The 26899-nt window shown below is 41.4% G+C and overlaps 1 protein-coding gene across 1 annotated transcript in view; it reads left to right on the forward strand.

Moving 5' to 3' along the window:
* The first annotated feature begins 627 nt into the window (after window positions 1–627).
* MDN1 (midasin AAA ATPase 1) overlaps window positions 628–26899 on the forward strand; it is a 119069-nt gene continuing 92797 nt past the window's right edge. Inside the window, exons 1-18 of the mRNA XM_063124877.1 lie at window positions 628–776; window positions 7310–7536; window positions 8788–9012; window positions 11292–11399; window positions 11509–11701; window positions 13249–13464; window positions 14338–14469; window positions 16058–16161; window positions 16715–16829; window positions 18804–18991; window positions 19277–19355; window positions 19761–19856; window positions 20557–20669; window positions 21268–21416; window positions 22071–22131; window positions 22906–23117; window positions 24876–24979; window positions 26238–26382. Of these exons, the coding sequence (XP_062980947.1) occupies window positions 669–776; window positions 7310–7536; window positions 8788–9012; window positions 11292–11399; window positions 11509–11701; window positions 13249–13464; window positions 14338–14469; window positions 16058–16161; window positions 16715–16829; window positions 18804–18991; window positions 19277–19355; window positions 19761–19856; window positions 20557–20669; window positions 21268–21416; window positions 22071–22131; window positions 22906–23117; window positions 24876–24979; window positions 26238–26382 (2575 nt within the window). The 5' untranslated portion in view covers window positions 628–668. The remainder of the gene's footprint in view (window positions 777–7309; window positions 7537–8787; window positions 9013–11291; window positions 11400–11508; window positions 11702–13248; window positions 13465–14337; window positions 14470–16057; window positions 16162–16714; window positions 16830–18803; window positions 18992–19276; window positions 19356–19760; window positions 19857–20556; window positions 20670–21267; window positions 21417–22070; window positions 22132–22905; window positions 23118–24875; window positions 24980–26237; window positions 26383–26899) is intronic.

A 26899-nucleotide genomic window follows, 5' to 3' on the forward strand; every position in this document is an offset into this window, starting at 1 on the left:
CAGATGTGCATTCAAACCACTTCCACTACAGTTGAACATGCATTTATTTCTTCATCCTAACAAAAACCGATGTAGATCTCAAATCAAACTGGAAGGGGGCTTAGAGTGCAATCCAATGCATGTTCAGACAGAAAAGAAGTCCTACAATTCCCAGCATGCCCCAGCCAACATGGCTGGCTGGAGGGATACTGGGAGTTGCAGGACTTTTTCTGTCCAAATATGCATAGGATTGCACCTTTAATTACTGAGCCACTCAATTTGATGCATATCTACTCAGAAGTAAGTCCCATTAGGTTCAGTGGGAACGTTACCTTCCCGGCGCAACTTCAGGGCACAGCCAAGTGAGGAGGGAGTAAGTCCTATTGATCCCAGCGTCCAACACGCCAACTATACATAGAGTTGCTATGGGTGGGGTGGCGCTGTGCATGATGGGACGAGTAGTTTTGTTGCCTGAAAAGGCGGAAAGGGGAGTAGCAAGAGGCGAGCCATCGACTCGTGTCGCTGAGAGATGACGCAAGGCATTCAGGGTTAAAACGAAAGTCGCTTTTCTTTCCCACGTGTCGCGCTAAAGAGCAGCGGGTGGCGGCAGGCAGTCGGGCGCACACCCCTTTTCCCAGAGATTGGGAAAAGGGGAGCTCGAGACGAAGGAACTCCCTAGAGCGCCAAGGATGGAGCATCTCCGGCTCAGCCTGGCGGCTCCGCTGCAGCTGGTAGCGCAGAGGACCGAGAGGAGCGGCGGCGGCGGCGGCGAGCTCAGCAGGTTCCTCGCCAAACAGGTGGGAGAGCAACAATAGCCGCCGCCGCAGCGGCAGCCTCTTCTCCCTCAGCACTCGTGGGGGGAGGGGAATGGTGGACAGGCACTGCGGGGGGGGAGGGGCGAGCCTTGGCTTGCTGGGGCTGACCGTCCATCTTCCCTCTCCCTCACTCAGCCGCGCACCCTCCCACTCACCCGCCCACCGACCGACCGACCCTTCCATGCCTCGGGGAGGGGGGGATTGGCCTGGCTGGAGGAGGAGGGAGAGTAAGCAAGCAAGCAAGCAAGCTCTGTCTTGCCGCCTTTGTCTTCTGATTGCGTTGGGTAGTGGGGGGAAGAGGAGAGGACAATCCCCTCCATGAGCTTTTCCCACTTCTCCTCTGTGTCATCGCCTTCAAGAGGATGATGATGATGATAAATTATTGTGGGGGCTCTCTAACGTCCAGGAACGCTTTAAAGCGCCGTCAGTTTGCATTAGAGCTTACGAAGAAGGGGTGGGTGGGGGAAGGCGCACGCTTTGGCTCAGGAATCTAGGCTGTTACAACAAACATAGCCGTGCTGGTCCTTGAAGAAAAGAAAAATCCCAGCTGCACAGCTGGGCAATACCTTTCAAACCACATTTCCACAAAAATGTGCAAGTTTCAAGTTTTCTGGAGCTCTTCATCAGGCTAGGGGGTAGAAAAAGAAGGGGACATGGGAAGATTTATGTTTGCTGTTTTTCACTTTCAAGTAAAAACACTGTTTGGTCTTTTTGGATGAATTCTTACAGCACTTAAAATGGGATGGGGAGGGGGTGAAAGGATTGTGGCCCTTCACAGGGGAAGGTAGCCTTTTGTAACCCTCACAAAGGAAAATATTTAGGGTTGATTCAATGTATTGCAAATGTAAATCGAAAGCACATCTGTATGCAATGGTGAAAACATGTGTAAGTCATCATGTACTCTGTTCACAGTGTGTGCACATCAAAATAAATACTTGTGTGCTCATCAAACATGAGTCTGCATGTGGTTTTCAGGCTTTTTCCCTAACCCCAGCAAAAGTGCTTGCAGTTTACAAAAGTGCTGTAGATAAACCTCTGGAATGTGAAACTTGAAATATAAACCACATTCAAAGAAACTCTTCAAATACTTGAAAGGTTGTCACACAGAGATGGGCAGGGACTAATGGGCTCAAGTTACAGGAAGCCAGATTCCGGCTGGACATCAGGAAAAACATCCTGACTGTTAGAGCAGTACGACAATGGAACCAGTTACCGAGGGAGGTTGTGGGCTCTCCCACACTAGAGGCCTTCAAGAGGCAGCTGGACAAGCATCTGTCGGGGATGCTTTAGGGTGGATTCCTGCATTGAGCAGGGGGTTGGACTTGATAGCCTTATAGTCCCCTTCCAACTCTACTATTCTGTGACAGTTCTTACTAGAGTTTCTTCTCATTCTGGCCTTAAAATATTAGGTTAGTATGCTCTTTGGAAAATTTCTAGAATACTATGAAATTGCTTTGAAATTACTTTTGAGTACAATTAAACACAGTTACTTAAATGTGTGGGAATGCTAAATAAGCTGATGAGTGATGATGATGATGATGATAATACAACCTTGTTTTTAATGTTATTTTTAATGGTATAATTAAGTTTCTCAAAAAATGTACTCTTTTGTTAGCTATATAGACTAATTGGAGAATTAGAAGTGCAATTTAAGTTGTTTTGCATTTGTCTAAATAGTTTGCTCATATCACAGACAGCAAAAGAACTAGGCTTCCTAGTTTGGAGGAGCGGGGGAAGGATGACTTTTTCTAAAATATTATTTGTTATGATGTATTTAAATCCCACCCTGCCCCCAGAAGGCCTCACACCCATGATTATTACAGAGCCATGAATGAAACTATAGAATTTGGGGGTGCTTGTTTATATTGGGCTAAGGTATGATAGTTCTACATTTCCCATTCCTGACTACTTGCTTACTACCATACAGATTCTTCTCAGACTGAGCAGAAGGATTTCTAGTTTTCTATTACTTCAGTGTCAGACTAACAGTTTAAAGTTTTTTTTTTAAAAAAAAAATCCAGCAAATTATTTTAGCACAGAGTTTGGACAGATCATTGGGCAGTGGTAATCTGCTACCCTATTTGCACCATAAAGTGATTTTCTTATCAACAATACCTGTTGTTTAATTCTGGGAAGCTACATTATAATACTGCAATGTAAGTGTAATTTTGTAGAGTTACTGTGTGAATATATGTTGACTTGGGTTCAAACCTGCCATCAAATTTGTACCACAGTGGTTATAACACTACTTTATTTGTCCCTTGAAAAATAGCTTTGGCTAATAGAAATTATCTTACAAGGTCATGGATTTGTGTTTTGTCAGAGATCACGGTTTAATTGCTTTTCATCGAAACAAATATTATCATTATCTCCCCGTTCTTAATTTTCTGAGGTTGCTCTTGTTATGGCTAGAAAAATGTTTCCTAAGTGCCTCCCTTGGGACTTTTTAAGGCTGGTGGTGGGTGGAAGCTGCCATTAGTTCTTAAAGGTACCAAAAAATACTTTCACATTCTAAGGGATTGTTATTCTAGGAGTTGTCTTGCATTTAGGTACAGAAAAAATGTACTTCTGCCAAGACCTGGTTTGGCAGTAATACAGGTAAAAAGGACCTGGGTATGTTAGTGATGATAAATTGAATGAGCCAGCACAACAATGGGTGGCTAAGAAAATAATGCAGTCATAGGCTGCATTAACAGAACCATAGTGTCCAGGTCATGGGAAGTAATAGTTCTGCTCTATTCTACATTAGTCAAGCTGCTTTTGGAGTACTGTCCCAGACACCATATTTAAGAAGGATGAACTAGAGCAGGTCCAAAGAAGAGTGATCAGAATGATGAAGGTTCTGGGATCCAAGTCATGTGAGGAACAGTTGAGAGAGCAGGGTATGTTTAGCCTAGAGTAGATTAAGGGGAGACATGAGAGTGGATTTCAAATATCAGAAAGGCTGTCATGCAGAAGATACAGAAGACTTGTTCTCTGTGGCTCCAGAGGACAGGACTACAATGAATAGTAGGAGAAACATTAGGAGAAACATCCTAACAGTTAGGGTTAGCTTCACCTCCTGCCCCAAGGCAAGATCTTTCACATATAAGCCACCTTTGGGATTATTCTCTAATCCAGACCAAAATTTGGCAGGAGCAGAGAATAGGAGTTAAAAATATACTTCACAATAAGGAACTTGCACCATATATCAGGCTGGATCCAAAGGGATCCCTCTGCTCATGGACTGGAACTTTTGGTTTCTACCCAATTTCAAGCATTGTGCGTGTGTGTGTATATATGTAAAGTACTGTGCAAAAGTCTTAGGCCACCCAAGAAAATGTATGTTTAAAGTTATTTATTTGGGCATTTAGTGTTTATTTACTTGAAAAAGCACTAACATTAGAATAAATACAAATAAACATTAATACAATTTAAAAGGAACAAGAATTCTTTGTGTTTTCCAAAAAGTTATTGATATCTTGTGAGATGGCTAGAAGAACACAGGTTTGTTTCCCAAACCTTTCCTCAAGGCACTTGAACCATTCCATGTACAGTTTCATTCCATGTACTGTCTTTGTTAAATTTCACACCTGATTCAACTTAATGGGGTATTGATTAGCTGAACCAGGTGTACTGGTGGTGGAATTTAACAAATACAGTACTTGGAATGAAACAGTACATGGAATGACTGGGTGCCTTGAGGAGAGGTTTGGAAATGGCTATGCTGACCCAGTTTGAAAGACATAAAATCATTGTTTTGCATCAACAAGGCAATTCTCAGAGCGCAGTAGCCCGCCTAACCAGATTTTCAAGATGTGGTGTTCAAGCTATCATAAAAAAGTTTGAAGAAACAGTGCAAGTTGAAGACAGAAAACGCAATGGAAGACCCCAAAAGCTTTCCACGTTTGATGAACTGTACTTAAAGATCACTGTCATGTCTAGCTCCGCTCCTTCTGGGTTGGAAGAAAGTGTTTCAGATGATCAATCAGAATCAGATTCTGAAGTAGAGGAGTCAGTGCCAGAAACAGGCCAGCCTGTTCCAGTGGGGGAGAAAGCTCTCACACGCTCTTCACCAGCTAGGAGTGAACCCTCTCCATAGCTTTTCTCCTCAAGGGCAAACAATATACAGTCAGTGGGAAGCCATTATTATGCCAAGACTAAAACGGGTGGAGCTAAAGGAAGGCAAGACATCAGAACTAGTCTCTCTGAAGTTAATGTGTCTTGGGAAAGGGCTTTCCATTCTTCTTGAAAAAACAATTGTCTTGCTTAGTTTGCATAGTTTTGCCTAGGGGAAAGTTCCTAGAGATTAGACTCTCTTCAGGTGGGAAGAGATGTTTATTGCTTGAATAAAGCTTTGTGGATTACTTAGCAAGCCTTATTATTGTCCCCCAAGAAGGCAGGAGGTTTTGAGAAACAACAATCACTACCTTGAGGGGCAGAAGGCAATCCAATGAAGTGCTTGCTCAACATCTGGCCGAATCGTGTGGCATCATGCTTTGACCATGAGAAGAAACCATTCCTGCAGAAAGGCAACAAGCAGAAGAGATTGCAGTATGCAAAAGGCCATAAAGCATGGAGCGACAACCTGTGGCAGAAAATCTTACAGAGCGTTGAGTCCAAATTTGAAATCTTTGGTTCACAAAGATGCCAATATGTCAGAAGAAGAGTTGGTGAGAAGTGCACTGATGCTTGTCTGCAGCCTTCTGTGTGAAACACACTGGTGGCTCTGTCATGGTCTGGGGGTGCATTTCAGCTGACAGTGTAGGGGATCTGAAGGAGATCTAGATTACTGCTTTATAGCGGTATTGAAGTGCACTGATAACTGTTGGGACACATTACACGTTCCATATACTGGTTTCATAGTGTTTTTTCCTACTTTTTATTCCACATTATCCAAAATACTGTAACAAATGTCATTGTATGTCCTACGAGATATAAATGCACAAGAGGGATATAGCGTTACCATGATGGAATCGTAATGATTTGACACAAGGTGTAGATCTGACCCTACTCAAAATCAGTGGAATTATGAATGCTGAGAAATATAAACAGATCTTGATTCATCATGCTGTACCTTCAAGAAAACGACTGATTGTGTGGGGGGGGACTTTATCTTTCAGCATGATAACGACCCTAAACGCTCAGCAAACACAATTAAGACCTACTTAGAGCAGACATCTGGAGATGAACACTCACAGTATTAGATTGGACACCTCCGAGTCCTGACTTCAACGTAATAGAAGCTTTGTGAGATCAGTTGGACAGGAAAACGAACAAAAATTAGCCAAAGTCAGATGTAGAGTTATGGCAAATTCTGCAAGAAGCTTGGAAGAATTTACCACAGGACTACTTAAAAAAATTACACAACAGTCTACCAAAGTGAATTGCTTCAGTTTTGCATTCTAAGGGAGGCCAAGACAAAATACTGACTTGTTTTAAAAATACAAGAAGTTTTCATTACTTTTCTTTGTATTAATGTTTCTTTGTGTTTAGTTCAATGTTATATAGTGTTTTTCGAACAAATAAACACTTACTGCTCAGATAAATGGTTTCAATTTACATTCGTCAGAGTGGCCTAAAACTTTTGCACAGTACTGCGTATGAAAGTTACCACATATAATTGTTACTTAATTTCCCAAAGTGGATAGTGCTATGGCTATTTTTTGCATAGTAGCTGAAGAAATTGTGTTATTTATCCTTTGGGCGCAACCTTCATATCTGTGTATCAAGCAGTTATTTTCAGAAACACTTTTGTCTACACAAGGGATGAAGATGCACTATAACTCAGGATATATTCATGTGAAAAACTTGCAATCTTATTTTGGACCTAGTCAGAAAACTCTGGAGGCTGAAATGAAACTCTCAATTAGTGTGCAGCTAATAAATCCTAAATTAATATGCTTGCTGTCAAATTAATAGGTGTATCCCAGAGGCAGTGAGCACACAGTCAAGTTGGCAGAACATAAAAAAAAATATTTGGAAATGTAGCCCTTTTTATCACAGTACTTTCGGGTGGGTTAAATGAATATTTCTGAATGGAAGTGACAGAAAAGGGACAGGTTCTGTCCCCTGAGGGCCATATTGGGGTAGGGTACCTGTCCCAGAGTTCCTGGCCATTGGCCATGCTGGCTAGGGCTTATGAAAATTGAAGTCTAAAACATTTGGAGAGCACTAGGTTGACTAACCCTGATCTACATGATGAGAGATGAGGTGTGAAAACAACACGTGTACCAGCTACAGTGAAAGGTAATTTTTGTAGTACCCACTGCCACTAAGTGGCTACCAAATACGTGTTGCTAAGGTAGAGGTGCTTACTTTTCATTTTTGTAATCTTGGTTTCAAGTCTCTTACTAGAATGGATAAAGGGTGAGTAGCAGAAATGTTTGGGTTATACTGCATATAAAAAGACCTACCTTCCTTATTCTTGCTTTTTCTTCAGTTTATATCAACTAGCTTTGACCCATTTCTATGAAGGTTTAAACAGAGTGGGGAGAAATAAAACCTGCTTTTATTGAATATTGCTTTATTTTCAGATCTGGAGTCAGCAGGACCGTCAGTGCATTCTCCGTGCCTTGGCGCAATTATTACTGGATAAAGAATGCACACTTTTAATTGGTCGCCAATTTCGTCCAATCTTGCTGGATTTGTTGGAACGAAATGCAGAAATCATTAAATCTAGTGGCCAGATCAACCATGATATTCATGAAAGACTCTGTGTGGCAATGAGCAAACTTATTGGGGATCACCCAGATGTGATGCCGTAAGTCGTGTGACATTTGCGTGCAATTATTAAGTTTTGTTTTTATGTAGACAGTTGTTTGGAGGCTGGTTCATGTGTTGGCCAAGTAGAAATCATAGGTCATAGTTGTACGTTGTGTAGGAATTTATTTTAGCTGTATTAATAGGCTGGAAAGACTTTAACATACAGACCTACTTCAGCTGAATCCTACAAACTTTGCCCTACAGGAAAGAGCCTGGCCTGTGGTTTTTCCCCTGCTTTATGGAATTAATAGCACAGTCACTAAGCCCAATTACAGCAAGTTGCATTTTAGAGCATTTATTAACAGAAGGCATTGCAACATATTAATATATGACAAATATAAATGGTACTAGGGTACCGAAATGCAAAGTGTGAGATAGCAACAGGACATACTTACAGGAATACAGCTTGTGCATTAGTAGTTACAGCTTACTATTAGGACTGGTGAACTCCTGGTGGGAGCAAACCCACCTTTCTCATCCCTTAGTGTATCTCTACCCACATGCCAAATTTAATTATGTTGTCTATTACAATCATTGATTGGTACTACTTATGTATTTTATCCCTTTTCTTTCCTTCTTTCCATAACACCCCCCTCCCACTGCCGCATCATTTATTTATCCCTTTTCCCTTACTAATTGTTGTTAAGATTGGACAGTAAGGGCCATAAAATGTCACCTTCTTTTTAGAGAAAACAAGGAATATTGCATGGCTGATTCATGCATCTCCTTTAGCATGAAGGAAAAAGACTTCGGTTCAGTAGGAGAAGCTTAAATGAAAGTTATTCTTCCTTTGTGTTTTTTGTTAACTATCTGCATTTAACATTAGCTACATTTGTGTTCTGCCTTTTATTGAAAGACCATTAGAGCAGCCTGTTTGGTATTCCAACCATCTACTGATGAGATCAGCATAGTCCTACAGCTAGAACTACACCAGGTGCCTTTAGATTATTTGGGTGCAGAGTCCAAAATAGTATTTAACTCTTAGCTACTACTTTTTCTTCCACAGTAGGCAGATTGACTTTAATTTCTAGAAAAATGAGGTTTAGGAATGTTTAGCTGATTTTTACCTTTTTTCTCACAGTAAAATCACACAAACTGCTGAAGTGAAAGGCTTAATTACTCTTTTAGTCTTCATAGCACCTTTTCTTTGTTCAATTTCTTCCCAAATATAACAAATATTAATAGGTGCTTTCATGGGGCAGTACTTGGCTACAGTTATAGTTGCTTTCAGTATCTTTGTTTCTTGTAGATTTGCTCTGAGATACTTTAAGGATACTTCTCCGGTGTTCCAAAGACTCTTTCTGGAGAGCTCAGATACCAGCATGGTTCGATATGGGCGTCGGCGGATGAAGTTAAGGGATCTCATGGAAGCAGCCTTCAAATTTCTCCAAAAAGAGCAATCTGTATTCCAAGAGTTGTGGGACTGGAGTGTTTGTGTCCCCTTACTAAGGAGTCATGATACTTTAGTTCGATGGTAAGCTTCACTTTCATCTTATTATTACCCCATAAAGTGGGTAACGTAAAAATCATGGTAGAGAATGACTTGACTAAGGCTGAATTAGATTTTTAAGCCCATAAGATGGTTACAGGACCACAGTGGATCATTTAAATTGAAAAGTGGAAGAAAAGTTAAATTGAAAAGTTTTTTTTTAGAAAAAAACGTAGAGAAAAAAATGGCACTCTCAGATTGCAGTTAATTGAGGTCCAGTTCAGATCTTACAGAATTTCTGCATAGAAGATATTTGCATGTAGTATCTAAAGTGCTATGTGTGATAGCTACATGTGCATGTATTTTTTTAGAATGTGCGCATGCGGAGAATCTAGCATGTGTACATGTAATGACGTACCAAATCTATATTGGTGGAAGTCTTAATTTGTGTGTTCTTAAGGAACAATGCCAGAGACAATTCTTTAATAGTAGAGAACAAAAATATGAATTTGTTTTTCTTAGAAAAAAAATGAAACAATAGAAAGACTAGGAGTGGAGAGAGAAAGTAATGTTATCAAAATTTCTTACTAACTCTCATTAGAAAACATATCTGTCACAGGCCTTAGCTAGACCTACCTTTTGTTCCAGGGGAGAGGAGGAGAGACCTCGCGTTGCAATTAACACGAGATCTCGCCCTCGTTTACACGTAAGGCGCGACGACCTCAGGAAGAGAGGCGTTGCGCCTACCATTTTTTAATATTTTCTTAAAGGAGACGGAGCGCACGAACGCTCGTGCGCAAAGGTAAGGATTTTTTAAAATTTTATCTACTTTTCCTACTCCCCCCACCCTACCCCCGATGGGCACAGCTCCCAGCTCCACGTGAGTAAACCCGTGGAAATGGGCCACACGCTCTGCGGTGTTGGGCTCAGCCCGAGACCGCGGAAAAAGCGGGCCCAAAGGGTAGAGCTGTGTCCCGGGGCAAGGGAGGGATGATCCCTCCCTGATCCCAGGATCCCCTGTGCATCATGTGGACGCACAGGGACGATCCTGGGGTTCGCCCCGGGATATAGCCTAGTCTAGCTAAGGCCACAGAGATAGCAGTTAAAACCAGGAAGCAAGCCTGAGAATTGCATTATGGGACACACCTAGAATCTTCAGTTAAAGAGATACTAACCAGTCAAATGTAAAAATGTCTCTAACTGATTAACTGATTCTATGCTGCACTACTCCCTTCTGACAGGCTGAGTTTCTTGCACACTTGGTGGTTGATCACATCTAACACCCCTTCTCCACTGTGAGTGTACAAATCCAAGAGATTTACCTTCTCTCTTAGGTTTTGTAAATGCATCTGCAACTACTTCTTCTGTTGGACAATACTCCATTTCAACAGTTCCTTGATCTTGCAAGTCTCTCAACATATGATATTTTATGTCAGTGTGTTTTGTCTGAGAACTGACTTCCTCTGTTTGCGAGAGTTTTACACAACCTTGGTTGTCCTCAAAGAGTCGTATGGGTTCTGGTTCAGCTATTCCAAACTCCAGTAAAACACACAAATTAAGACTTCTGCCAGTCTTAATTGTATGCCTATCGATACATGAAAGTATTCTTTATTCAGAATCCTGTAGAAATCCAACCATTTTGATTTGAAGAGAAAAGGGTTTTTTGGTGGTCACAGGAGCAATTGATTTCTGCTTCTATTAGTTTAGGAATGTAATATAAATGTTTAACTTACCTTTTGTTGCACTGAACTTGGGGTAGCACATCAGAGTAAAAATTCAGATCAGCATCAAGATAATTGTTTAGAGTGGTGGAGGGAGGGGGTGAAAAGTCTGCTTTCACCAGCCCAGTTGCACATGACTAATTTTGCATCGAGCCCATAATCTTCAGTATTTCAATCCTTCATTTGCTTCATCCTAAAATGCAAGACCTACTTCTTTTATGCCTGTCCTTTTTCATGCACTCTTTCTCTTTTCTCTCCATCATTCTTTCGCCTTTTACAAACGTAAATACATAAAAAAAGAAAATGGTTGTGATGCCACTTGTGCAACAGTACACAGTCCTGTGTATCAGTGATAGCCCATGAGTTGAAGGCAGGTGACCTAGGGCAGCCTTCTTCAATCCAGCGCCCTCCAGAGTTTGGACTTCAATTCCCATCAGCTCCAGCCAGCATGGTCCAATGGTCAGGAATGCTAAGAGTTGCAGTCCAAAACAATAGGCAAGGCTGGGCTAGATAGACCAGGGGAAATTACCCGAAAAGCTACAAAGAAACCTAGTTTTCTAGTTCTAAGACAAAATATCACTTTCTGCAATTTTTGCTTCTTAGGTATACTGCCAGTTGTCTTGCATTGGTTACATGTATGAATGATGAGCATCGACTATCATTTCTGAAGAAGATTTTTAATCCAGAAGAGTTAATACATTTCAGACTTAAGTAAGTTTTGGGGGGTTGGTCTCTGTGTGGGATTTGTATATTTTCATTTAGCAGTTTATACGGCTGAGTACATTGACCTGCACGTGTACTAAACATGTGACTATGACAGGCTACTGGAAGAATCGCGGATGCAGAATGTTGAGTGTGCCCTTGTCTTGGCCAACCCAGACATAACCTTTTGGAACAAAGAGGAGGAGTTGCGGTACACTCAGGGAGAGCTTGTATCTGCTGACCTCTCTGCAAAGGTAGTAGCAGTATGTGGAGTTGTGCTACCTAGACAACAGTTTGGGCCCAGAGAAAATGTAAGTAAAAGATTGATGATATGTAAGTTGCTAATTCCTCCCGCCCTCCCTGAAGCTCCTTGTGCCATCCCAAAATTTGCTCCAGATAATTGAAGAACTGTTTGGAACAGGGTGGAAGGTGCTCCCAAGTTCTGCCACGTTACATAATAGCAAGGCAAGAAATGAGAGGATAGAACAAGGGAATGGATGATATTTATTCAGTGCTGATAGGAGGTGATTTATGGTTTGTTTAATAGTTTTATTGATGTCAAGTAGTTACTTAAAACAAAACAGACATGCAAATCGTTGCTTCAGGAAGAGGGTGGGGAGACCTATTCCTGCATTTACCCTATAGCAGGAGTGTCAAGCCTCTTTCAGACGAAGGGCCGAATTCAGTTTCAGAGAGCAGTGATGGGAAGGGCTGAAGGCAAAGGCGGTGGAACCAAAGGCAAAAAGTGACAGAGCATAAAATACCAGCATATTTGAGTTTAAAGCTGTGGCTGCCAGTAAGTAAGCCTTAGGAGAAGCATTTCAACCTTTTAGAATAGGAAAAAATGTGCAAAAGCTGGGGAATCACCAAAAATTGGCAGTCAAGGGAAGGGGGAGGTAGGGCTAGGTATGTGGCCATCAGGAACCCTAGAGGGCTAGATTGGAGCCCCAACTGTGCTGCATTTGGCCTATGGGCTTAAGGCTCAGCACCCCTGTTCTGTGGCAAAGATATGATCTGCCAGCTCTTACCGTATTAATCCCTGGTAGAGATTTTGGGGTGAGAAACGAAGGACGAGTGTGGCATTCCCCCCCACCCCCACCCAATGATGCTTGGTATTGCACCCAGCAATGCTGGATATCTGTTAAGGAGCTGGGGCAGAAGGGAGGATCCTTGAAGTGAAGTAGCCACATTTTCACTACAGATTTAGGAGCCTGCAGAAATGTGTGAAGTCATGCAGAGCACATTACTCCGCAGTCTACTGGTGCGTGTCTGTCCCCACGTACAGATTTTATTTATTTATTTATTTGCTCCCTTGAGTTCTATCATGTGGGATTCCCTGGTGGGTTCCATCATTAGAGCCGTAACAAAACTTTGAATACGTTTTCAAGTAAGTCAGATTTTTGAAACAAAAAATTGAGGTTTATTTTATTTATTTACATACCGCTCCACATCTAAACAATAAACGGAACCCAGTGCTGGGGACAACCATTTTGTGGCTTTAGGTAGATCTTCAGGGTTGGGGGGAAACCTTCTACCATGCTGTGTTGTTCTCATCTGGATTCTCCCTATGATTCCTAACAGCTGCTACTTTACATGACATTTCATTTAGGGTTTGAGACACATAATCAGTAACTTGACAAATTCAATACTTTATACTAGGAGTGAGCAATTTGTGGCCCTCCTGATGCTTTGGACTACAACTCCCATCACCATTGGCTGTGCTTGCTAGGGCTGATGGGAGTTGTAGTCCAAAACATCTGGAGGTCCGCAGGTTGTCCATCTCTGCTTTATACCCTGATTCTCTTCAATGTTTATTTCCATTACCTCTCAATTGAAAACACTGCTGTCTCTATCCCAGCAGGTGAACATATTGAACCAATTTGTGTTGGTGAAGTCTATCTGTACAAATCTTCAAAACCTTGCTATGGCTGTAACTTCACAAAATGCGGTGTTGCTTGAAGGGCCAGTAGGATGTGGCAAAACATCTCTAGTTGAATTCCTGGCAGCACTTACTGGAAGGACAAAGCCGCCTCACATTCTGAAAGTCCAACTCGGAGATCAAACTGACAGTAAGGTAAGGGGAAACATATTTTAGCCATCTTATGAAACTATTTAATGTTAATACATTTAGAATTGGATGCCTAGGCTGATCTTGTGTTTTGCAGAGGCATGTAGATTGACCAGAATATGAATAAGTATATTTTAGTATAATTATTCAACATCTGAATGGACTGAATATTGGGAACACCCAAGCAGTGAAAATGAAACAAATGTTAGTAGTAATTCAGTTATTATTTTTGTATTAGGAAAAAAAAAGTTCAAACCTGGTGCTAACAATTAAGTATTCCATTTACTTGTTGATGTGTTATAAAGCATGGGTGGCCAGACAGTAGATCTCCAGATGTTTTGTATGTCAACTCATAGCCAACATGGCCAATAGTTTGGAATGTTGGGAGTTGGAGTCCAAAACATCTGGAAATCTACCTTATGCCCATCCCTGCTGTAAAGGATTCATGTAACAAAACAGGAGTTACCTGGTGGAAATATTCCTCCAAGATATACTATCCATAAATAGTGTACTTGCTACTGCCTTGATGTACCACTTGACATTTTGTTTTATAAAACTAAAAATTGTGATTAGTAATTTTTGAGTCTTGAATGGACATTAGCTTATTTAGTTGATTTTTCTAGTTAAAATATAGAGACAAATTGTGCCACATCTAAATATTGGTTGTTGACTTTCGTTAGAATATTAAATTCTAGAAATGTTTTCCAGAATACGTACCTATTTTATACTTACCTAGCAGATTCTAGCATATCAACTATTGAAAAAAGCAAGCAGAAATGGATTGTGCTTCAAAAATCTTTGTATTTTCATAAATAGTTTAAAACAAAATGCAACGATATAGATAGATTTCAACTTACTTTTTTGATTTCCTCCTGATAGACCTTACTGGGAATGTATCGTTGTACAGATGTACCAGGGGAATTTGTGTGGCAACCAGGGTCCTTAACCCAAGCAGTCCGCAAAGGGCACTGGATACTCTTGGAGGATATTGATTATGCTCCTCTTGATGTGGTATGTAGCTGTGTTTTGTAGAAGTACTTTGCAAGTCCTTGGGATGGAAACCCATTGGCTGCGTTCGGACAACATGATAGTCAACAGTGGGGTAATAATCAACTTGACGGTTGTTTAGGGTTTTTTCCCACATGACATGATAATAATCAATAGTGTGGATTAGGATGACCATTGAGTTGACTATTAGACTGCACTGAGTTGGACGCATTCATTCCCTATCCTCTCTTCCCCTTTCAGTCTTCCCGCTAATATCCCATCAGCCATTGCTGCCGAAAATCTATTCCGCTGGCTAGACTAGAGTGGCAGCCACTGCTTTGACCACACTTGCCTTGTGGCTGGTGGCCGAGGAAATAACCAATGGTGCCCTCCACACAACAAAATAATCCATGGAGGTTCAAATAGTCAGCTCTGCACAGCGTTGGTTGCTTTGGCCAAATAACCAGCTCTTGGTTAAAAAAAGCCCACCACACAACACGATAATCCACAGTGGGTTAAGTAACTAACCGTTGACTACTTAAAACACTGTTGGTTATTGTGTTTTCTGAACCCAGTCATTGTTAGCTTCTCTGGAATACTTACATATTTCATGATGGCACTGTCAAAAGCCAAGAATCCATACCTGCAGAGGATGAAATATTTAGGGCATAAGTAATCCTATGTATGTTTAGGCAGAAAAAAGTCGTACAACCAAGCATTCCCCAGCCAGCCATACTTGGAGGTGTAGGACTTTTTTCTGTCTAAACTTGCCTAAGAGTCTGCCCTTAATCGGATTATTTATTCTTATTTTGATCTTCTAGATTTAATAATCAATTTATGGCATGGAGTTCTGGGACTTTTGTATATAACTCATTGCTGAGCATGTGTTGCTGTGTAGACGTATGAGAACATTTTAAAAACAGTTTTCCACAATGCTTTACAAATCTGGAAGAAATCCACCCTTTGCATGTAGATAGTGGTATGTTACCCTCTTGGTCTGCTCTGTATGGTGCTCTTGATGGTTTTGTTACGTATTTATTCATTGTGTTTCTTTGCCGCCCCATAACAAAACATTCTTGGGGTCGCTTCGTTGGTGCAGTAAGCCTAAAGAATTTGGTACTGCATGCCTGAGAAGTACTCTGTCAAAATACTGATATTTTACAAGATCAATCATTTGTTCTTTTGTTGGGCTAAGAAGAAGGGGCATTCCATTCCCTTGTTTTCCCCTCCCAGGTGACTAATACAAAGTTGACCACTCTTGCTGTGTGATGGGCAGGTACATGCTTAAACTGATCCTGGCACGGGTTGTTGTATGTGCAGCCCTATGTATTTTACACCAATATTTTAAACCTGCATAGCATCCATTGTGTGCATGGGACTCAAAGTGACATAGATTTGTATGTGTAACATTGCTTTTCAATGATGAGGTACTCAAATTTCCTGAAGACCACTAGAGGTGAGACACTTGGTCTCATGCAGCATTTGAGACCCTTTGATCCTCAGGAGCAGTTGGAAAGGCGAGGTGGGAAAATCCTGTTCTAGGAGTGAAACTGTTTGTGCCACTCTAGATACCTCCCACTGAAATGATACTCTGTGGTTTTCTGTTCTTTAGATTTCTGTATTAATTCCTCTTCTGGAAAATGGAGAATTATTGATTCCTGGACGAAGTGACTGTATAAAAGTAGCTCCTGGATTCCATCTTTTTGCAACAAGAAGGTAGATAATGTAGCCATGTTAAAGCTAAGTGGGAACCTAGCACTTGGATGTTTTCGGCAATGAATACACAATGGATAAATGTGGAAATTAAAAAAAGTATTTAAATTCTATGCATTTATAAAGATGCATGTCAAAAGACATCCTTGAATCAAGCTAGATCTAGCATTCAATTTTGCACAATACTAAGTTTTATCCAATCTAACTTAAAGCCCATTCACTTCAGTAGTCCTACTTTAAATAGGACTAACGTTGGAAACAACAATCCCATCTTTAAAAAATGGTAGGCTAGAGCATATATGGAAGGACTTGCTGGACAATTAGTGGAAGTTGAGCTTGGGTCCAGTATAAAAGTTATTGGGTGGGCAAACGATCCTCTTTTAGCCCTCCTTTAACCCTCCGTCTGTAATATGCAGATGATCCTGGCCTGCCTTGCAAGGTTTTTTTGAGGATGTGTTATTCAGATGTGTGTATAAAGTCCTTAATTTGTGTTTATAAACAAATAAAGCACTTGTGTTAATAAGTGCTTAATTAATTTCTGGCTTCATCAATTTAGAGTCTTCGGTTACGGTGGTGGTTGGTACCGACAGCAAAATAGCCATGCTGCTCTTCTGGACAAATATTGGATGAAAGTTCGGCTAGATAACATGCCTAAAGCTGAACTCAGAGAGGTAGGATGGGCCTGGGAGAGGGTGGGTGAGGAAAACCATGACTTTATGAACTAATGGCAAGATTCTTTCAAGAGATTTTCTGCAAACTTCCTATCCTTAGAAGTTTTCATTTAAAAAGAAAAAAAAGACATTTGTTTTCATTGTGGAGGGAACAATTGAAAACGCGATGTAAAAAACACAAAGGACTAGAAACATTTCTAAAAGAACAGTAAATTCAAAATTAGGCTGCAATCCTTTACATACTGACTTGGGAATTCAGTCCTATCGAACTTAATGGGACTTTGTTTGTTCTTCGCATTATAGAATTGCACTGTTAGTTTCTCAAGATTTCTCAGATATTGAAATCTTAAATTGACCAGATTATAGCTGCTTATATTTGAGGGCAGCTATTTGGAGAACACTCAATAAACAATGCATTTACTTCTTAAACATTTCCAAAGGGGTAGTCTATTGCAGCAAAAACAGAGTCTTGTGGCACCTTAAAATCTAATATTTTATTCTAGCAGTGTTGTTGAGAATTCAATTTTATTTATTTATTTATTTATTTCATTTATATCCCACCTTATTTCCTCCAAGGAACCCAAGGTGGCATACATAATCCTCCTCCCCTCCTGTTTTATCCTCACAACAACAACCCTGTGAGGTAGGTTGGGCTGAGGCCCTGTGACTGGCCCAAAGTCACCCAGTGGGTTTCCATGGCCATGTGGGAACTAGAACTCACATCTCCCAACTCCCAGTCCGACACCTTAGCCACTACACCGCACTGGCTCTATATACCTGAAATTCTCAATAACACTACATGCATTTGATAAAGTGGGCTATCGTCCCATGAAAGCTTATGCCAGAATAAATTCGTTAGTCTTTAGGCTGCCACACGACTCTTTGCTGTGTTTACTTTGTGAGTTTCTCATAGGCAGCTGGTTGGCCACTTTGTGAACAGAATGCTGGACTAGACAGACCTTAGTCTGATCGAGCATGGTTCTTCATACGTTGCTATGTTTAAGACTTCATATGGAAGCCAAAACTGAATATGAAATCAAACGAAACCAGCACTTGGCACAGAAGCCAAACAAGCTGGCAATGCAGAGAGAGAGAGAGAGAGAGAGAGAGAGAGTTCTAGCTGCATCGCCAGCTCACTGCATTTCCACAGCGGGGCAGCAAGATGGGAGGAGGAGGAGGAGGACAGAGCAAATGAGAGAAGGAAATGGAGTTAGAGAGCAAAGAAGGAGGTGGGTAGTGTGTAGAATTGGAGAGTGTGAGAATAAAAGCAGAGGAGAGAAAAAAAGAAGAGAACTGAGAGTGGCTGTGGAAAGGGTAAGAAGAGCAGTGGGAGGTGAGAGAATGGGGTGTGATGTCTGTGTGAACAGAGAACTGTAAATGTCATGGGTATGTGTGTATGGTTTTTGAGAAGGGTGTATGTAGTTTTAGCCATGCCTACTACTGGCATGTTACCCATGAGGGAATGCAGCCCTCAGGCTGAAAAAGATGCTTTATCCTTGCTTTAAGAGACTTGCAAAGTAAAACTTGATGCTGTTATACTAAGGACCCCTATGTGAGACCAGCTTAGACGATTGTGCTGACCATATACGGTGGGGGAGTGGAATCTCTCATTGGGTGCCTGTCCCTGGCTGGTTAAACACACGTGGCCATCATGTTTTGAATAGTGTCTACCTGGGAACAAAATCCAACTCATGTAGGGTTATTTTTATTTTTTGTGTGCTATTCAAAAGTGACAAATGCATCCAGTGCTCATGGTGAGCAAGATAGATAGATGTAATTCTACTTCTGCTTCCCCACCATGGCAAGATTTTCTGAACCTCCCCTTTTCATTAAATACTACTGAAATCAGAAAGAATTGTCTCTTCATACCATATTTAAGACAGTAGTCTACATTGGATAAAACTCTGAATGAATTATATGATCCTCAAAACATGAGTAAATAGTTACTTTAGTTAATGTTCTTCCCTTTTTCAGATTCTTCAGAGGAATTACTCTAAACTTGCAAAAGTAATGGATCGTCTGTTGGACATCTACATTGAGCTCACCGGTGATAAACATCTCTCTGAAAGTCCCGATGTGAGAGAAGATAACATAATGGAAGACACACCACACTTTACTGAAAACAAAAGGCCAAGCTTAGAAGGCAGAGAGTTATCTCTGAGGTATTTTAATATGCAATTAAGCTGATTGATAGTTTAGTTTCGGGGAAGGCAAAATATCTTTAGACAACTGCTCTCTAGTGTCTTGGAGGCTATTTGAATTGGCCTTAATTGAAATTTCTAGTGAGAAGGCATTAATTGAATGGAAATGTGATGAGTTGGTGCTTTTGGGGAAAAACAACTAGGAAGTTAATGAAATGAAACTGGAGCTGTATTAGTGTGCAGATTTGGGATGTGGGGAGTTAAACTACTGATGAGTTGGTTCACATTTTTTTCCTCCTGTCTTAGGGATTTGCTGAATTGGTGCAACAGGATTGCGTTCAACTTTGATAGTTCTTCCTCTACTGCACTGAATATTTTCCATGAGGTATGAATCAAACTGTTCTTGTTTTTAGAGTAAGTTTTGCATCTTCCTTATGATATAAAACCAAGTTGCATTTAGGAAATGAACACAGGTCTGGTTCAGCAGTTTGAATATTTGTCCTTGGATCTAACTTCATGGACCCAGAATTGCTACTTTGCAATGGTGATTTATGAGAGCAGTTGTCTGAATTGCCCCAGGATGTGGCAATTGTTGCTGCAGATGTGTCATGCTGGGTGTTAATACATGTGTAGGTGTAGAGTGTAGAGTTGAAATATCTGAATTAGTCCGTTTTCTTGTTTTCATCATAGGGGACATACTAGTGATTTGTTGTATTTCAACTACTCTGGGTTTATGTATTAGGGGAAAGTAGAAGATTTATTTGGAAATGTCTTTTTCCCTCATTGGCAGGCATTAGACTGTTTCACAGCTATGCTGTCCAAGCAAGGCAGTAGATTGAAGATGGCAGAGATCATTGGAAGCAAATTGAACATTTCGAGGCATAAGGTACCTTCACAGATTGTCTATTTCTTCACAGATGTTCATTGCTTGGAAAAATGACCCAAAACCGATGCCTAAGACAGGGGAGGGCGGGCGGACAGGGTGCATGGGGCCTGCTGGATTGAGGGGGGAAAGACTTCTGTTCTGGAGCTGCGAATAGCAGCTCTAGAACAGCCATCCCAATTGTGGAGTCACTGAGGGCAGGAGGAGGCTATCCCCTCCCCTTCCCTCAGTGACCCCAAAGCAGCCAGGATTGTTATTTCTGTGTAAAAATGACAGTGGAGAAGCAGTGATCCTGAAGGATCGAGCATTTGGTGGTGGTGGTGGTGGGCTTCCGCCTCCTCTTTCTCCAGCGATCTCATCTCTGTGTGTGCATGGCTCCTGACTCACTACTCTCTCTGTACCACCCTTGAAGCTGCAAAGGTTACCCACCTCTGATCTAGAGTCTAAAGATGTGCCATGAACCTTCATTTTGTACTTCTTGAACAGTATGTGCCTCATGGCTCTTGAAACTGAGAATAAATGGCAAACCACTTTGTAATATGCCATGGAGGAGTTTTTGTTGTTGTTGACAGTCAAAAATCCATTGGGCTCACCTAAAATGGATCTTTGATTCAGCTATGCCAGACAGCTACATATGACACAGGGCTGCATCTTGAACTTGTTTTAATAAGCAGAATTGAATATGTGTGGTCTTTTTGTATAGGCTGAATACTACTGTCAACTTTATAAACCTGAAATTGTAATAGGAGAGCAAGAAGTTTCCGTGGGAAGAGTCCAGATCTTTCGGAAGCAAACACATACATTGCTCGTGCAAAGGTATTGATGATTTTAGAGACAGTCTTCTAAACTGTGGGTCAAATTACCCATTACATTAATTAGGTAGCGTGCAACTTCTTTGTTTTTCTTTGTAGAGAGTGTGTGGAGCCCAGTTTGCATGCAATCTTTCCCTCAACACCCCTCCAGGTGGGTTAAAGAAGTGGGGAGTGGCGAAGCTTCCATTGTTGTTAGTGAAGACTTCTTAAATTGCCATCCAGGGATGGGGTGGGGGAGAGTTTCGGAAGGGAAGGACTATACCGCTCCCCATATGTGGTGGCCCTGATCTGGATCAGGAACCCATGCACTTACTTCAGAGTAAAGAAAAATAAGAAAGGAAATAACATGCGATATAATTAACATAATGTGTAGTTTGACCCTATTTCTTTTGTCTGTATCTGTGGTGATATTGTGTAATGTGTTTGTTCTTAAAAATCCAGTGGCAGCATTTTTTTTGTGACCTATAATTGGGTGTTTTGAAAACCTGAGCAGAGAGATCATATATCTGTGGAATTAGTGGGTAAAACAGCATTAGATATGTTGCAGATATAACATTTCAATATTGCTAACTGAAGATTTGCTCTTTTTCATATAATGGCAGGAAAAAGCAGACCTTTGCACCTACACGTCCTTCTGCAGTATTAATTGAGCAGCTTGCAGTGTGTGTTGACAAAGGAGAACCTGTATTATTGGTGGGTGAAACAGGGACAGGCAAAACATCTACTGTTCAATACCTGGCCCATATCACAGGTAAAATCTATATATATGTAAAAATACACGTAAAAATATATGTAAAAAATATGTAAAATCTATACATATAATGCTGTGGGGTGGGTGTCCGGAAATGTTTACCCACTTCTAGTTGAGCTACAAACTTGAAAATTGGGACGCTTATACAATGTACCAAAACAATCCTAAACCCTGTTTTTTCTTGCAGTTTAACTATTTTTAAACGCCTGCAACTGTTGAGGAAGTGCCTCTCAGAGGACAGGGTCATCTGCGGAACGCCAAAGGCATGCTGGGAAGTATACGCATTTTAGAGATCTCAGGGGATTGCGTGTGGTTATGTGTATGATTGAGGTCTCTGAAATGCCTACACATCCCAGCATGCCTTGCCTGGAGCTGCCTGCATCCACTGAGAGCTGCTTCCTTCCTCTCCTCGGCGATGCTACTCCTCAAGAGAAAGCAGCAAGGAGCAGCATCAGCAATGAGTGGAGTGAAGTGGATTAACATTATTTGGGGACCTGAGCAATGCTGGGGACTATCTGCTAATGTAGTATAATCTGGGGACCTGAGCAATGCTGGGGAATATCTGCTAATGTAGTATAATCTGGGGACCTCTGCCAAGGTTCAAGAAGGAGTTCCTGAAGTGATTCAATGTTTTTTGTTTGTTCTTGTTTCAAGGACACAGTTTGAGGGCTATCAATATGAATCAGCAGAGTGATACTGCAGATCTTCTAGGAGGGTGAGTGCCTAACAATTCCATAAATTGTTCTTGACAACTTCTTCAATTAGTAAGTCATTTTATCAGTCTCATGAGTTCACAGCTTTTACTTAGTACAATGGGTTGCATTTAGTTAGTGCCTCCTGCCAGCTGAACAGCTTCTGTCACTAGAATGGGGCAATTTCCCCTCCCTCCCAACTCACCCCCCCCAATCTTCTCTGGAGGGTTGAAGGAACCCCCTGAGCAGGTTTGGGGGTGGTGGAGTGAGGGACTGCAGGGGGTAGGAGGGGAAGGGAAAGTTCTGTTGCATGAGCGCGAGTCCAATTCTACAACACTGGATCTCGTCCAGTGTGTTGTCCTTTTACTCCATTCATGTTTCTGTCAGTAGGTACTTTATAGTAGACAGGAAGTGGAATGCCACTGATTTCAGTGGAAGAGACGTCCACATTACTTAAGGTTGGGGCATGCAGCCAGTTGCACGGCAAACAGATTAAAAAAGGGTACTGGGAAGGAGAACAAGGAAGGGGAACGCACAGCCACAGGGCAGGGGGAGATGCTGAAGTATGGGGGGAGAGTGTGGTGTGCATATTTTGTGTGTCCCTGGAAAGAAATGGCAGGATTGGGAAGAGGCATTTTACGTGGAGAGAAAATGTTAACAAACATGCCCTGCCCCCTTATTCCAGGTGAGCTCTTATTTATTTAGGTTATTCAGGCTATTTGATTTAGTGATGCATTTTTTCACCACATGTAGGAGTAGGAGGTTTATATTCTTGCTTGCCTTTATGCTCCTTACAGCTACAAGCCAGTGGATAACAGACTGATTTGGTTGCCCTTGCGAGAATCTTTTGAGGAGCTTTTTGCACAGACATTTTCCAGAAAGCAAAATCAAACTTTCTTAGGGCACATCCAGACATGCTACAGACAAAAGCGCTGGCATGACCTTCTCAAACTGATGCAGCATGTTCATAAATCTGCTATTAATAAAGAAGCTAAAGAAAATGCATCTGGTAAGACATCCCTTAACTATAGAATGGCTCAAACTTTTAAAATGTTTTTTTTTTAACCATACAGGACGTAATCCAGTTAAAGTTAAATGCTAAGTCCCATTGATTTCAATAGAGAGATTGATTGATTGCATTTTTTTTACCACCCAATAGCTGAAGCTCTCTGGGCGGTTCACAAAAATTAAAACCATTCAAAGTATAAAACAACAGTATAAAAACACGATATAAAATACAATATAAAAGCACAACCAGGATAAAATCAGCAGCAGTGCAGAAATACAAATTTTAAAATACAAATTTAAAAAAAGCAAAGTTGAAATTAAATTTATAAACTGTTAAAATGCTGAGAGAATAAAAAGGTCTTCACTTGGTGTCTGAAAGAATATAGTGTAGGTGCCAGGGAGCTCATTCCACAGCCAGAGTGCCACTGCAGAGAAGGCCTTCCTCCTAGTAGCCACCTGCCTCACTTCCTTTGGCAAGGGCTTACGGAGGAGGAGGAAGGTGCTTTTTTAGGTGCTTAACTTTCCATTGAAATCAACAAGACTTCAATGTTCTTAATGTTGGGTGGATCGAATGGTAAGACATTTTATTAGGTGAGATTCCCTTTAGAATTCGAATAAGGATGTTCAGTGAAGCAGGGGTGGGGAAGTTGTATCAAAGAAATGAGAGCCAGTGTGGTGTAGTGGCTAAGGTGTCAGGCTGGGAGCCAGGAGATCCAGGTTCTAGTCCCCACTCAACCATGGAAACCCACTGGGTGACTTTGGGCCAGTCACAGACCCTCAGCCCACCTCACAGGGTTGTTGTTGTGAGGATAAAGTGGAGAGGAGGAGGATTATGTACGCTGCCTTGGGTTCCTTACAGGAAAAAAGGCAGGATGTAAATGCAATAATAAATAAATAAAATAAATGATTAAGTGAATGGTCAATAGCAGGGATGGGGAATGTATGGCCCTCGAGATCAGCCTTCCCTAACCCAGCAGCCCCCAGAAGTGTTGGCCTATGACTCCCAGAATGCCCCAGGCAGCCATTGTGCCTTGCTGGATTCTGGGAATTGTCGTCCACGTCTGGAGAGTGCCAGGTTGGAGAAGGCTGCTGTAGATGTGGCTCCCAGCATTCTTCACTTACCATTGGCTATGCTGGGAAAAGCAGTTCTGAATTGCAGTCCAGCAACACTGTGTGGGCCACATGTTTCCCACCCCGGTCGATAGCATTATTGAAGTTAAGTGGGAGTTGAACTGATCAGTGAGTGGACAGGAGACCATTGGAGCTCCCACGTAAACCTCACTGAATGCTCTAATGAACTTTCTAAAACGGAGAAACTTTAGAAGTAGAATTCAGTGTGAAACCCCAGAGTTGACGTTCATTGTTAAGTTTAACACTTTGGAACTTGGCTTGAACAGATCATCTGAGCGGCTTAGTCATTACAGTGTGTAGAGTCCAAGGTCCTTCTTTCAGTTCACTATATTTAGTATTGTAGATCCTTAAATTGGAATGTTTGCTTACTGCCTGACTGTAACTGATTTTTCCATCTTGTATTTATCCATTCCTGCATCTGATGAAGAAGTGGGTTTCGCTCACAAAAGCTCATGCCTTAGTAATAAAAGACTCTTAGTCTTTAAGGTGCCCAGACTCTTTATTGTTTTCATACCACAAACTAACACGGCTGACCCTTTTGAATCTGAATAATTGTTGGGGTTTCATAAACTTCAGTATTATTTTCTTATCGATTACATTCAATATACCTTGGCTTTGTTTTTTGCAGGCTCATCATTGAAGGAAAAGTGGGACGAACTTGGTATCCAGTTGAGCCATGCCCAGCAGCAGATGAAGATGACAGAAAATGCTCTGGTCTTTGCATTTGTAGAGGTAGTCATTCTGTATTTGAACAGTTTCATTTATAGATCACATATTAATGTTACGTTCTTTAAAAAAAACATGGCTTCAAAATATTTCATTAAAGGTAATGAGAACACCTTGTAAAATTACACTGTAACCACATTAACAATGCATTGTATGTAATTGCTCTCACACTGGGGATAGTGAAGACAAAGAGAATTAATTTTACATTTTCCAGAAATGAGGTTTGGATCGTAACATGTACAAGCAGAACTCCAGTTTTTCACTGGGGCTTTCCTGACTGCTGTTCCCTGCTACAGCCTTCTACATCCCCTAAAACACAATTGGGATGGAGGTGGGGGGTGGAAAGGTATGGAATGAGGGGCTGCATCAGGAGAGAGTGATTGGTAGGAATGGAGAAAGAGCTGGTTGCATAAGTGGAAGTGTTTTCTTCTCCCATAAGAGTGCTGTTGGATCCAAGCCAAGGGTTTTATTTTTAAAAAAAGTTCCACTTCCATAAGAAAAGTTCAAGAAATTACTGCTACTGCGGGCAGTAGGAAAAGGGATCAGAAAAGGGATCTCCAAAGCTATGTACAGCAGGTACTGTCCCTTCATAGAAATGGAGCTATGTTTTGATAAGAGCATAGGATCCTTTTTGCTACACCAGGATATTATTGCCAGGAGCTGGTCAGCCTTTTTCTGCTGGTACGATAATAGTCTCCCCAGTCGGGGTTAATTGTTCTTGCTTCTTCTCCTAGTTGCGTGCCAACAACTTCAATTCTGCCTTTGGGCTGTGGTTCCCTTGGATGTTGGAAGAACCTGGGACAGCAGCCCAAAATGTTTAAGACCATTTTACTCCTCTGTTTCAGCGGAACCTAAGAAAAAGTAAAGGAAGGATAATGGACTTAAGGCTATTTCTTTTTCCTCTGAGTGCTTTAATACTGAGATGGTACCAGTGACTCAACTTACGTTGTTCCCCTTGCTGGTCTTGTGGGGGAGAATGCAGCCGTTTTCTCCTGATTGGTGTGCATTCCCTGACACGATGAAGTACAGGGACCCATAGAAGTTCAAGTGATTGGATTAACGTCAGAAGGGGAAATGATGTGCTAGGATTTTCTATCTTGAGGTTTGCACCCTCAATATCAAGTGCTCACTCCACCACACTGTGTTTCTCCACTGTGCCCTTCTGCTATTTGGTTTAACCAGAATTAAAACTTGATCCATTTTGAAGGTAGCTTCAGATGTTTAATTCTCATATGCTAACTTTCTGACCTGTTTTTGCCTATAGGGCACCCTGGCACAAGCGGTGAAGAAAGGAGAATGGATTCTGCTCGATGAGATTAACTTGGCTGCAGCAGAGACTTTAGAATGTCTGAGTGGGCTACTTGAAGGATTGTCTGGTTCATTGGTGTTGCTAGATAGAGGAGACACAGGTATTATTTTTATGTTTATTATTACAGCGAGTTTTTCTGTTTGGCAATGATGTATTTTTACAAGGGGCCTCATTTAAAGAAAAAGGACACTACAATTGTTCTCAACTGCAGTATATTGGTGAAGGTTGTTTGGGGCTTCTTGGATATCCAGTATGCAATTTAAGACTCTCATTGTCAATGACATGCAGGGCTCCACAAAAACTTTTTGAGGAAACGACTTGTTGATGGGGACTAGGGAAGAGAGAATTCCTCTGTGGTTCCTGTACCTCTCTCCCCCCTCATCTTCCACCCACGCAAAGGCCAGAAGCGTTCTTGTATCAAAAAGCCTGCTCTGTCAAGGCAAGATTTTTTATGGCTTACAAAACAATAACAGCATCTGGAAAGCCAAGGGAGATATGGTGAAAATCCATCTCGCTAACAGTATCTGGAGAAACAGCCCCCCTTTTTTCCTCCTAAAAGATTTCAGCTTGATCCCCTAAAAGACCTGACAAGATTTTAGAGAGGTGATAGGACTATT

Source organism: Elgaria multicarinata, chromosome 4 (genome assembly GCF_023053635.1).
Source record: "Elgaria multicarinata webbii isolate HBS135686 ecotype San Diego chromosome 4, rElgMul1.1.pri, whole genome shotgun sequence".
Classification (NCBI taxonomy): domain Eukaryota; kingdom Metazoa; phylum Chordata; class Lepidosauria; order Squamata; family Anguidae; genus Elgaria; species Elgaria multicarinata.